The sequence below is a fragment of the Pseudopodoces humilis genome, chromosome 7, assembly GCF_049639895.1.
Source record: "Pseudopodoces humilis isolate 2021_Gansu_Grassland_sample_001 chromosome 7, ASM4963989v1, whole genome shotgun sequence".
Lineage (NCBI taxonomy): Eukaryota > Metazoa > Chordata > Aves > Passeriformes > Paridae > Pseudopodoces > Pseudopodoces humilis.
In genome coordinates this window covers 39,068,703-39,083,216 of record NC_142206.1, presented here as the reverse complement: position 1 = coordinate 39,083,216, position 14,514 = coordinate 39,068,703, and the positions used below count along the sequence as shown (strand labels likewise).

Here is a 14,514-nt window from a genome sequence, read left to right as displayed (position 1 = left end):
TTAGTTGTGCTGAGTTTTTAGGCACTCCCTCCATCATACCCTGCAAATTTTCAGCTGGACTGAAACACAAAGTGCCCAGTTAAAAAACTGGTGTAATTCAATAAATTGAAAATAAGGAAAATACATTTCATTCCAGCTTTCTGAAAGTTATATATTTCCTTTTGTACAGTGTGAGCAATATGTTAGCCTTACCAAAGGAGAAAAGATCTGCCTAGTGATACAGAAATGTGTAACGATAGCAGTCCAGAGAATATGCCAATGGTGACTGAATTTGTTCAGCTCACCTTAGATTTGAATAATAGTTAAATATTTTATTTCCTTCAGACCCAGAAAATTGATTTCTGTCTATATGTTGAATTTCTCTGAGGTTGCACATAACTTCATTGGCTTAATTAATTTTTTATTACAACAAACAGGTATCTCAGGTATCTCTAGAAGACTGTTTAATTCATCATTTCACCATGCATATTAGTGCAGTCTGAGGGGAATTCTTCTGAGAGGAGTCACTGGTGTTAGTGCAGAATTCCAAATATTGAAAAAATTTCTGATGCTGCTATGTACTGCTTTCAGTTAGCTCAAACATGACTTTTTCCCCACATTTCAATTTGTCTTATTTCCTCACTGACTAAAGCAGACTACTCCAGCCTATTGCCCATAAATCCGGTACATTCACACTGCCTCTAATTGCTACTCTCTGGTAATGATTTCATATGTGATATGAGTGACTGTTACTAGATTTTGTGTTTTGGACTATCATGTTCCTATTCATGTCTGGTATGCCAAAGAAATTTGCATTAGCTCTGCAGAATTCTTCAGAGTATGTGGTAGTTTTGTGTGTCTGGGAATCTTCCATCTGGCTAGTGTGGGTTTCCTAAACACCATAAAACCCTGCCTGTGGAGATTGTGTATCTCTTATGGGCCCCATGGAGCTTATAATCTGCTTTTAATCATTGTATGTGGCAGCCAACACATCAGTCCTCATCAAGGAGTTTTTTCCATTTTGAATCCCCTTTAATAAGTTTTGATCCAATTCTGAAAATCCAGAACCTTTGTTAATTTGCACTGGTATCTTAGACTGCTACAAAAGTCGTCTTCCTTTGCTTTCCATTTCCTCCCATACAAACTCTGATATCCATTGACTTCTGTGGATTGCTATAGCAAGTATAAGATTCTTAGCACCTTGCCCTCACTCACTTGTCTTTTGAATGGACCCACCAGCATCTGTTTCTCAGTAAACTACAGGTCATACCCTTAACTGGGACAAATGAATGCAACTTAGTGCGACAGAGCAAAGTCAGTTTGCTGTAACTAAGAAACTAGCTCCGTATCTACATTCTTCAACAAGACACCAGGACTGACTTTACATTTCAAAACGCCAGCACCAGTTAAATTATTTCCCCATATGATATTAAAAGATTACCAACTATTCAAACTCAGCAGAATTTCACAGCAGCAGGCAGCTCAGTAGTTATCATTAAAAGGAAAATCACTTTTGACATGTGCTAAATTATTTACTGACACAAATTGGTGAAACTATTAATATCTATGAAATCATACTCCTAGCCTCCAGTATTTAATGTTTTGATCTGACATTCACCAGAGTACAATTTTGTAAGTAAAAAACTAACAAAAAAGTGCACAGTATAATTTTAATAGAAAAGTCTCAACATCTAAATATAACATCTTAATAAAGTAAGAAATCAAATCATATTTATTGTTTTGAAAGAAGAAAACAAAAGAAATATCTCTCTCAAATTTAAAATAAAGCCAGCTGAGTTCACTAAGACTTGGTGGTTCCTCCAAAACAAACAGCTTTAAGTCCCAGTGAATGTACAACTTGTTTCTTTTGTGAAGTGCTTCTGCCCGCAATTTCTAATTAACTAGCTCCATTCTTTTCTACAACAAGTAGCTCAATGCATACAAGCTACAATGTATACTTCAGCTAAATATATGTAGGTATGATTTTAAAAGGGAGATAACTAGTTAACAACATTTGCATGTTGCAAAGAGGTTCAATTAGTATAATAATTCAGAAATCTTGCTTTTAGCCCGCTCCCTGCATAGCTGCCCTGTACTGAATACAATCTGCACACTAAAGATACGTTTGCAGTTAAAAATCTCCAGAGACTTTAGACCCATACATAAAGATACTTATTTCACTCTTTTCTGAGACACTGACCTGTATCCTCATTTAAAAATGAACACCACATCTTTATGTTATTAAATCTTTGTTTTGATCTATTAGTATTCACCAAAGTGCCATTTTATACAACCGCACACTGAATAGGCAAGGCTGGAGGTAACCATCTGCAGCTTTAGAGTCAGCATTTGAATTGATGAAAAGAGCTTTGTGTTTTCATTGCCAAGTTTGATTCTTCCAGTCATTAGACATTCCCCTCAGATCGCATCAATGAAGCGAACTCCCTTACACCCATGTGTTAAATTCTCTTCTCCTCATGGTTTCCTTTGCCAGCTATACTCCAGAAACACTACTGGGTCTTAGCCACATTCTTCTCACAGCTGTGTTAAAAAAGAGCATCAGAGCTTCTGCCCAAAATCCATATGTGTATCTGGTCAGTCCCCTGTCGGAGGGTCACCTCACATTGTGCTGTGATTATTCAAATATTCATCCTTGTTCTTGAACTGCACTGCTCTGATCATTCTGGGAAAGATTAGACCCTCCAGCCAGCACTGAAGAACGTGTCGGACATTGATGTGAAACGTACACAGCTCCCGCACTCAGAAGGCAGATTAGTTTTTCTTGCAGAAGAGGGGGACACTAACTACTTAATAAATGCTTGCTTCTTATTTCTTTACATTTTTTGTATTCTTTTCATCATGTGTCAACTGCTGATAATGACTGTTTTTGTTGTTTCATAGGTCAACTTATATATCAGCATCAGCTAAGAAAATAAATGAACAAGTACAAAAGCAGAGAAAGCATTTTCAAAAAGGCTGGAGGGAAATTCAGGACTAGACAAATAAAGGGTGTTTTCCAGTCACAATGAAATTTAGGTGGTCAAAAAAAATCAGACCTTAAGGAGTAAAGCAAATGTTATTAAGAAAATAATTTAATTCAGAAGAGCACTTAGTTTTCTTTTGTATTCAATCAACTGAAATATTTTATCCAAAGCTGTAACTCTCCTGACTTCCTCCTTAAAACAAAGAAAAAAAAAATCAAAAGAACATGTCTCTAATATACAATTAAGGACAAATGAAACAATGACTTCTGGTTTACATCACTTTTATATTAGCTTTATTCATAGTCAAAACTACCACGACAAAGTACACAAGCAAGATTCTTCTCACCATTTACGCTTATTTTCATACCTGTATATTTTAGCATTGCACTGTTACTTTGTGGATTTGTGTTTATTTTTAGAGGATTACATAGAAATTCTATCCAGTCACCCTCCTCTACCACTTTACACAGCTACACGACTATGCAAGTGTAGCTGTGCTCACATGCAGAGCTGCGCCTTACTGAGCTAGAATCATTAAATTATGAGGAAAAAATAGAATTCCCCAAAAGACAAATTGCATTAAAATTCACTCCAGCTGCAAAGCTGTTGCAGAAAAATAGAACATTTCCTGGAAAAAACCACATCAAAAGTGGCCTCAACCTTTACTGATAATTGGCTAATATTGATTTGGTATTACATTATAACCTCCTCTGATCTCACTGACATCAGCAACCACTCCACAATCCCAGAGGTTCCAGCCGGAAGGACATTTTTAAAATGTCTCGCTTCCTCTGTTGGCAGAGGCATTAATTAATTCACAGGCTCACAGGCTCTCCCTGCCACCTTCTCCAGGTCAGCCCCATTTCCCTGCTGGGACTGCACCAGCTGGCTCCTGGCTTCTCAGGCAGGACAAACTTGCAGGGGTACTATACCAACACTCATGGTGAATTCTGTGCTCCTGTCCTAATTATTTGTAACCATGAAATAGAAATATTAGTTAAATCTAGAAAATTATAGCCATAGCCCTTCCAGAGCACTAATTAAAAATATTCTTGTGCAGGTGATAATAGTCTATTGAATAAATATGTATTGCTATGTGTGCACATACATGTGCATTTACATAGACCACAGTTAAAATGTCTACTTGCTTTATAAAGAATAGCACTCTCTTAAAAGTCTAAGTGTATCTTGATAGTGTCTTAAAATCAAAACAGATTCAAGCAAATGCAGCTAAATCTGTGTGGTCACTCTCTGAGCATCAATGTTTCCTGTTTTACACCAGCACCCTGTTAGGATGGTGAATCATCTTCACAGGCAAGAACAAAGAGTCTCAATTTATATCTCACACTGCAGAGAGCCAACGTGAGATGCTCACCCTACTTCAGTATAAGCAGATGCTTACTACATCCAAGTTCACTACGAATAGATACCAAAACATTGCCTTCTGGTTCACAGCTGCTGTTTTGTGTGGGATAGAATCAAGAAATTTTTTAGATGCTTTTTGTCCTGATGGAAAGCACAGGACCACTATTCTGACTTGGTTTAGAAAGCAACAACTACTGGTGGGTACACAAATGGGTGACATGATGGAAATGCTGTGGAGAATTACAACTCTCTTTTAAGCTCGACATATTATGGTGAATGCAAACACTGAAGTTTTTAAGACTATTAAAAAATTCTTTAGTGTTGCCAGAGAACAGATTAGCAAAGACAGTGTAAAACCAGTAAACTACATTGTATGAAGAAACAAAGTACATCTTTTCTCAATATTATTTTATTAATTACAATGATGTTCTTTCTTAATGAAGGTTATAATAATTTCACTATTCTGATTTGTAACTGTTGCTATTTTACCGAATAATATTGAGAAACTACTTTATACAGCTGACAAAACTACTTCCTTCATATGTTAGAATTCAATTTTAGTTGAGAATTTAAAAAAGTCAAGAAAACAGATATTTTAGAATGGTCTTTAGTCTACGAATTTTAGTGCCACATTTTAAGCTACATTAAACATCCTCTTAAGGCAGTGCTAATAATTAATACTACTGTAATTAATACCAAAAAGCCTTTCTGTTGACAGGTTTATAAATTGTCAGCTCTTTCTTGAAACATAAAACATCCTACATCTTCTAAATAAAATGCTAAGCTAACAAATGAGTTCCTGCCTAATTGCCAAACACTGATTTGTATGAAGCAGTTGAGGTTACAAAGAAATTGGGAATTCTCAGCCCCGTTTCCCTGCTGATGAGTACGAACTGTCTGTGTAGTTCTCCCAGAGGTGTCAGAGGAATCTCTATAGTGTCACACAAGGGTTCTTAGCTCAAAGTAAACACACTTTCCACAAACTCAGCTGCTTAATCTGTTTGCAGGTTGAATTATAAGATGGGGGTGGATGACTCCGGGTGCTGGGAAGACGCGCAGAGCATTTCCACAGTTTCGTGGTAAAAAGGGCATGCTATTGTCATCAAAAGACTTCAACCAATTGTTTAATTTTGCTATAGGCTCAGTTGTCTGATCTTAACAATAATGAAAACTAACCTGACCAAAATTTTCCCAAGTAGTTGAGCATGTTAAATTACGTAAATTCTTTTCACTATAGCAGTGCATCACCACTACTTTAATTCCATTTGTGGCTGCACTTCTACTTTAGCCACCCTGGCTACATGGGATTGAACAAGATTGTTTCACTTCGGGGAAAAAAACCAAAACAGTGAAAACCCAACTTTTGCTTAAATAGCTATATTATTAAACATTTATAAATAAAACTAGATGTAACAACTTAAAACAGTGTACAGAAAGATTCAATCAATATTCTCTTTACCATGCTTTAATTTTTTTTCGTAGGTTTATTTTTATCAAGCACACAACTCCTGAAGTTTCAAATATATGTAACTGCTGAGAATAAAGACTCGAGTGATTATCAAACAACCACTGGAGGCTTTAAAGTGATGACTAAAAATATGCATTTTCATATATAGATACCTTAATTATATTTTATGTAGTCACAAATAAATAAAAAATATAGGAATATAACTATTTTTAAATAGAAAAACTCAGCATGTGTGTTTTTTTTAATAAGAAAAGCTTTTGTTAGGTCCTTGCAATATATTATAAGCCAATTTCTGACTATCCTGTAAATACAGTGTAGACATTAAAGTTGAAGATATATATAGACAGACAGGACAATTTGCATCAGTTCAGCATTGACCACCTTGGAAGGGTGAGAGAGGAGAATTTTGCAGCTGATGAATGTAATGCAGAGATGAGAAGTGCTAAACTGTCAAGGGGCACTACTAATAACAAACATGAGAATAAGCACTAGAGATGAACTTCAGGTTTTGGAGTTCAGTAACCTTTCAACAGGGAAACTCATGATGGGAAAGAGAATACAATCTCCATTCACTGACTCAGAGACTTCCTGGGACTCTCAGTGAGATTTTGAAGCCACCCCTAAACAACCCCGTAAGAATTTACAGTGGCATGAAACCTGCCAGATGAGTAACAGGCCAAAAATGAGAACTGTAATATTCTACCACCAATTTTAAAGGCAAATATTCTGTCGCCATAGGATTGCCATAGGGTAAAAAGACAGTGAAAGCCATTCATAGGAGATGGAAAGACTTTCTCTGTGCCTTGCACATGTAGGAAGCAATTTCCCTAACAGTAATGAGAGGTACCCTGACTTGCCTAATAGCACAAAACTGTTAAAATGATCAGCCTCACACTGAGTAGGAAATGAGCTGACAAAGAAGGAATCGTTTTAAAGGACCTTTTCTGAGTACTGACACACTTTCAGTTATAGATGAAATACCAGAAAAAAAATGCTTGTAATGTGGATTACAACTGCAATTTTTGTTGGAAGGCAGGTGACTTACTTTTGAACTTTTTCATTGGCCTCCTGTGAAGCTTCCAGGGCTTTCTGGAGCTTGAGCTCGGTGTCCTTTTGCTCTGATCGAGTTTGCTGCAGCTGAGCCGCCAGCTCTTCAATCTGGCCATAGGTTAGGGTCACAACATCCTCCCTTCCTTGCAGTCTGCCTTCAGAAGTACTGAAAGCACAGCTAGGTTGGTTCTTCAGACTTATTCCTTCAGACAAAGACTTGTATAAGCTGGGAAAACCAAATTGTACATGTTATTAAGTTTCAGGCTAAGGCTGAGCTGCAAGAATTAATACTTTCAATATTGTCATATATGGACTTACATCCACTAGTAGCAAAACAAGTTATATTTCAGAAGTGACAGAGCACAAAAAGAACAAGCCTTTTCCATAAGGCTCTTATAGAAGTATGTGACAACCATCCAAATTTAAAAAAGTAAAAAAAAGTAATCAGCAAAAACTCAAGAGGAAGTATTTTTCAGCTGTAGCATCTTGTTGATCACCTCTGAGCTGCAGATAAAAGTTTTTATTCTGATTTACATGAAGGTGAATTAATCAGTGTAAGTTATTGATGTGTTATTAACTTGTTCTACACAGGACTCTCTTTTAGAAAGCAGACCCACCAGCTACAGGGGATTTATTTGCAAAAGAAGACTTTTCAATAAAATGAAAGGAATAAAACCACTACAATTCAAAAATTAAAATCAGTAACTCACCAAGATTACTTAGAAGTATGATTTGCACATGCTAATCAATTCTAAAGGTCCCCATTCAGTTTTATCCATGATTTTGAGCTAAGTTCATAGAGATTCCAAATCACAGAGCACAAACCCAACACTCTTGCATTGCACAAACCAGAATACAGTATTAAATGCTTTGTATTTGTGTGCCAGAACGTTCTGGACAAATCAAACATTATTTCAGTGTGGATTTCTAGTAGCAGTACACACTCATTACAGTATTCAAGACTGTCTACATGACAGCTGCTAGTATGTAATAGCATATTTTCTTTCTTTGCAGTTTACTAAGGTGTTGGCATGGAAAACACTAGCTGTTCCAACAGCCCATGAAGGAAAACCATAAACAAACTAAAATATAATATACTTGGACAAACAAAATGTGGATGAACTAGGAGAAATAGACAAGCTAAAAGGTCAGAGTGTTGACATGTCATTGTGCACACTATGTGTGATTATCTGAAAACAATGTGAAAAACCTTTTAAATTAAATGAAGACATATTGAAAATATAAATATTTATAAAGGGACATTAAAATTCCTAGAATGGACTAATTAAGAAAAAATTACTCTAGCAGTTGCACATAAAATTTACTGACTGAAGTTCCACTACAGTTGAGCACTGATCACCATGGAAAAACACAAAGGTATGCAAATAATGTTGAAAGCAGGTTACTGAAATACCATTGCTGCCTGCTTCTTAAACACCTGGCATGAGATTAAAAGAAAAAAAAACAGATGAGAAGCTAAACTGTTCAGTGAATATATGGATCCCTGATTAAAAAAAAAAAAAAAAACCAACAAAAACTAGAGGATAGACTAAGTATTCTACCTTGTTCACACCAGCTCAGAGTTTTTTTCCCAGAATATATGAAAAATAAAGTAATTTATTTAGATTCTAAAATACAGGCTCTCTGTGGCTACAACTAGGTTCCTTTTCAAAACTGGCCATGAAAACACATATATACTACTACAACTGCAATATAGTTCTACATGTCTTAACTCATAATGATTGCATCTGAGTGATCAATAGATTCTGTATACACTTGGTAACCAGTGTGATTCCTCCAGATAAAGGCACTGTGATTGATAGATCTTTTAATATTTTTTTTCAAAAGCATATAATTTCCAGACCTTCATCAATATATGTTTTGGTAAAATACTTTTATTTCTTCCATTCTGAAATTTACTAATTTGAAATTCCTTCATTCACCCGAAGATTATTTCTTCAATGACTATTGATGCTATAATTAAAAAATAAATGGGAGTTCTAGGCCTGAAGAATGGGTCACAGAAGTATTCAAACAGTTTCTGGATTTCAGTAATTCACATGTTCTTTTTAGTAAGCCTTTTGCTTTACTATGGCAGCACAGCTTCTTTCCTGCTCCAGCTTGGGTCTGAGAGATTCAAGAGACCACCTTAACTGTATCTAGGCAGAAGAAAAAGTGACATGGGATGATATCACTTGTGCAGCTCCTGTAGAGAGCAAGAGGTTTCCTCAGTCCCTGCAGCTTCAAGCCTGCAAAGAAATATCACCAGTTGTAACTGCTCCCAGAGGGACTTGACTTTGGCTGAAAACCAACTCTATGAAGTGCTGCTCCTAAAACACTTCTCACCTTGCCAGGCATACTTTTGCTGCAAGGTGGGAAATTATTTTCCACCTGAAGCGATTTCTGAACAACACAGCAAAACCTTCCACCTAAAGGAACAAAAAAAAATAACACAGCAAAAACCCAAACATTCCCTACCTGTCCCCTCCCTCTGCCTCCACCCCAGCGATTAACATATCCAATGTTCCCAAAGTCATGTAGGTCTGACCTTGGTTTTTACCACAAATGTTTCTCACAGGTCCTGGAGACCTCTCAGACCTCAGCCTGCACTCAGGATGGTTTGAAGAGCGTCCCCTCATGCCACTGAGTGCACTCAAGGGCCAGGCAGCATCACCACCTTGAAAATCCTACCTCACAGGTGATCTTAGGAAACACTGCAATAAGATGATATCAAAAAAAGCTCATTAGACCTAGAAGGACTTTGAAATTTTGCTGTGAAGTGGAGGATATAAAATGGTCAAGTTTGTATTACACGTGAGTCAGGAGGCTGACAGCTGGTAGACTGGTGACTAGATGACATTGCCCTACCATAGACAAATATTTTACTAGTCTTCCTTTGCCTGCATTTACACAAGGTAAGAGGTCTGTGTTTTCTTTTCAGTACAGCAAACCATCTCTCACTAATTTATCCGAAGGCAGCAGCTGAAGGCAGTCCCTGGCACACAGGCCATGGACCATGTTACAACAGGAATGCTCGTTGCACATAACGCAGAGTATGCTCTTTGCACTGTCACAGTCCATCACAGTGTCACTCTCTTCTGTGATGGACCCAAGCGCTCTTAGTCCAGGATGAGCTCAGACAATCTCAACCACTTGTTGAACAGAGGCCACCACTGATTTTCTTCTCTGTGGTGGTTGGGCATACAACATCAGGATTTCACAGGGCATTCTGTTGACAGATTAGTGCTGATCATGTGTGTCCATACTGTCCAGACTCAATTACATGTGAGTATGGAACAACAGTGAGCAGCACCTTGAGCTTCACCCTTCTCTCCTGAAACGATCTAGACAGATCTGCAACCTGTACCAGGGTCCTAAGAGCCTAGATACTACATGATTCAAACATAGGTTCATTAGCTACAGTGAAACTCGAATCAACAATATTTCAACAAATATCAGTTAAAGGCCACTAGCAAACACATTTTTCCTTCTTGGGCCTCAGCCTTCTTATCTTTAAATAAGAGGAATCATAATGCTCCCACTGCAAAGTGCTCTGAGCTTCACTAATGTCAAGAGACATCACTGCTGAAAGAGCTAAGTTAGATGCAACACAACCAGAACTTAGGACAAAACTAAACCCAGATGGTCTTCTGGTGATGCCAAACAGCAAACATATTCTTTTCAGCTTCATTTTTACTGTCTAGGACCACTGAAGTACTCACACCATTTCCCTGTGATTAACCTGGGAGAGGGAGTAAGGACATGGAGTTTAATCATCTGAGCCTTTCTTGAAGCTGAAGGACTACCAAGTTATGCTCTCAAATAAGACATAACTGGAAACCATGCCTCCATTACAAACTCTTCATTTAGGGAGTTGCACAGTAATCAAAAGTTTTCTGGTCACTTTATGCAGCCCCTGGGCAAATTGCTTGGATAGCACTGCCTCATGTGAGCGATATGCACACGACATTCAGCACCACCTATCATTCCTCACATTCACCACACCATCAAATGGTCTAGGACCTCCACAAAAACAGTTTCTGGATTAACAGTGTTTGGTTGAAGAAGAGCAGAATATACATGAGACTGATGAGTAGAAGGAAGTGTTTTTGAGGTGTTTGCAGTTACAGTGCTATTCCATAGACCCACAGCTAAGAAGCTAGCTTGTAGCTAAGAAAATTCCCAGGACACATGATGCACCTGGGGCTGGGGTCTCTGCTATCTCTAATTGATTAGAGACTGGAAGATTACAGCTTAGCATTAGCTTTTTTCTCACACAGAGATATAGTGCACCTAAGTTCACAGCAGACACTACTGTAGATTTCATGCTTTAATCCTGGATATTACTTGCTACATGTTAACCTTAATTACACATCTTCAGGGTTCTACAATGTATCTGTACTAATTGCAAATCACAGATTCACAGGCTCTCAAATTTCCTCCATGAATCAGAGGATTGTGTTTGCAATACAGGAAACTATTGCAGATATTCTTTGTAGTTTTCCCAAGTTATATGTTATTCCTAGAACCAAGCTTTCCATGAAATGTTCCTGTCATGTTCTGACAGGGAACTGGCTGTATTAGCATATTCTAACCTAAGCATTCACTGGGTGCACCATGACGGCCTGCTTCTAAGTAAGTAAAATTAACCCAAAATTAAAAAAAAATAAATAATAACAATAAAAAAGTAAGGTGTTTACTTTTTCCCACTAGATGCTACAAGTAAGAATTTTGCTATCTTGTATCTGTTCTTTATTGTCAATTCATATGCTTTGGCCATTCTTAAATATTTGCCAATGGCTTTAGTTAACAAAATAATTTTAACTTAGTATTTGTAATACTGTAGTTATTCCCTACAGTAATAGATTATTTAGGTAACACTGCAAACAGAGAAGGAACCTTATCTATTAATCGAAGACAGAGTTGGCACCAAGTGTGACCTCAGTATGTGAACATAATGGACATTTAAGATGGTGCCAGCGACTCGGTGCTTGACTGTGTCTCACAGTCTCCTGTCTGCTCTCCCTGGGAAGTGTGAGCATTTAGCAGAGACAGAGCAGCCCTGGCTCGGCTGTGGGCAAGAGGAGGGTCAGAGCTCACAGACAAGAGGCATTGCCACCTTCCCCATCCACAGGCTGAACTGGCAGCACCTGTGTCTCTCTGCTGGTTGCTGGAGGCCGCTGGGCTGACATGGATCACTGAAGGGGTGTGTACGTGGGTGGTGTGGAGCCAGCAGCCCTGGCCTGGGGCCAGCAGGGAAACTGCCGATGTCAGGGATTTGCAGAAACACAAGCTTGGTGGAAGAGACACAGAGGATCTTGTCCTAAAGGTCATAGTGATTTATTTTTTATACTGGGAGTATGTTTTTAACAACATTTCTGACAACTGTTTGAAGAATAATGCACTGTTTTCCTCAAACCTAAACTGTATTTAGAAAGCAGTACCTCTTGGTAGTGTGCTAAAATAACAACCACTGGCATAACAAAAAAAAACTGGTAGAAAACAACACACTACTTTGTAATTTAAAACACTGTGTATTACTTTCTGTCTTTTTGTGATGATCCTTGCCAAGAGCTTCATCCTGAACACCGTCACTCACAAGGAAACCAGGGTATTATGGCATAAAGGAACATCAGGACTTCTGACCAGGCATTTCAGGATCAGCTCCTACAGTCCCCACACACTCACCAACCCAGTCTAGACCTTCAGCAACCCCTCAGCTCCCACAGGCTTGACATTACTGCCGGCATGAACATTTACTCTCTAAAATGCCAACCACAGAAATCTTCCCTGATGACAAAGACTGGGTGTCCTCAAGAGCCAGACATCTCTGCAGAAGCCTTACTTGATGTTGCCTATCACGATAGCTTGAATTTAGATTTGCCTGCAGAACTAATAAAATCTAATAGAGATTTCTTAGAAATTATGCATGAAGTTACGGATAATATGGTTTGGGTCTTTAGTCTCCTTTGCAGATTCTCACTGGTAAAGATAATGGCATCTAACTTCCATTTTATATGAGTGACCCACACACAGACAATTTTATTTCAAATGAATAAAATCCTTTGGCAAAAGGTAGGAATATTAGTGAATCAACTCGTATTAGATAACTTGCAACAATCCAGATGAAATAAATAAGAATCCTGACCCTGAAAACTGGAACAGTCAGTGAAGGGTCCACTCAGTGCAAAGGGGCATGCCATATATACATCTGTATAAAAGAAATCTGATGGTACTGATACATATCACAATGCAGGCATCAGCATCACCTGAAAACAAGCTCAATGTAATGACTATGTGCTGTTGACTTTTATTTTTGTCTCCAGGGAATAGTGTTTACTTTGCTTTAAAATTTATATGAGTCATTTTGTTATGTGCCTTTTTTTAATTAGTCGGAAAGAAATAGCCATTTGAGAAAGCGAGCGGAAATCAATTCTGATTTGATGCCGATAGCTACTGTGCGATGTAAACTGTGTGTTCTTTCTAATTAAATGTAAACACGTGCAGTTCTAAAGTCCAGCAGTGATGACAACTACTAGAAAGGATTGCCTAAGACCTGGTCAACTGATCCTTGTGAACCTTTTGTTCATACCGTAGGCGAACTTGTGCAATCTGTCTCAGGTGAACGCCAGTTGTAACTGACTTTATTTTAGGTCATCTTCAGAGAAAAGACTTGACAAGAATGTGGAGAGCTCTGTAATACCTCCAGTTACCCATTAACTATGTCCTTCTGATAGCTAATCAATAGCATTGCATGGAGCCAAACACACTGCACTGAACTGCCCCTCTTCCAAAAGCCAAGTCTTGGTAAATATTTAATGGCAGTAAAGGTGTTTTGACTCTTATCAATCTGATATGTTAAAGAACTCTTGAAAGAAACTTTATCTTGCTTCTCTCTGCATAAATAATTTGTTCAGTTACAATTTTAGTCTTATGCAAAAGCACTGAATTTAATGATCTAATGCTTTTAAATCAAGGCTTTGGACAGAGAAAATGTAGTTTCAATCCACATGTCACAAAATAAAGAAAAACCAAAGTTTATTTCCTTGATAAAAGGAAACTAGAAATATACATCAAGGAACCTAGCCCTGTATACTGTAGTAGTAAATACTGTGCCAAACTCGCTCAAAACCTGTTATACAAGTGCACATTTGAGATTTTCTTACAAGGCTTCAGTTTCTGAAAAATTCTTAGCTCTCATTCACATCAAGACAATGTAGGAATTTTAGCTTCTTTTCACCAGGGGAAAAAAAAACCAACTCTAAAATAGTTATACCAGGGTCCAGAGACTTTTTGTATCCATACATTGAATATTCCCAGCTTCAAGTGGTATATTCATGTGATGAGTTTTATTAAGCATGTTTCCATTTTCTATTTTTCTTGTACAAAGCTGCTTGTCTAGATCCTTAACAAAGAAACTTTTGTCCTGATCCTTTACCATCATGCAGGTATCCCTCTGCTACAGCCAGGTAGGATCCAAACACCACCTTAGATACTTAGATGGGCTTATTTTGTGCCTCTGTGCTAATGCCAGAGGATGGAGGAATCCTCTGACTCTCTCCCACAGCACAGTCTTCCAGCCTCTTCTGCATGATCCAGCTTCAATATGAGCCTATGTATTTTGAAGAAAATGATTCAGCAATGGATCCAAGCTTTTTCTTGGAAGAC

At 37.8% G+C, this 14,514-nt stretch overlaps 1 protein-coding gene across 3 annotated transcripts in view; it reads right to left on the bottom strand.

Annotated features, from left to right (window-relative positions):
- Positions 1-14,514, bottom strand: part of MIPOL1 (mirror-image polydactyly 1) — a 188,313-nt gene that overhangs the window by 17,846 nt on the left and 155,953 nt on the right. For all 3 annotated transcript variants that reach the window (XM_014249747.2, XM_088057511.1, XM_088057512.1), the window contains exon 12: positions 6,842-7,072. In XM_014249747.2, coding sequence (XP_014105222.1) covers positions 6,842-7,072 — 231 coding nt within the window. The remainder of the gene's footprint in view (positions 1-6,841; positions 7,073-14,514) is intronic.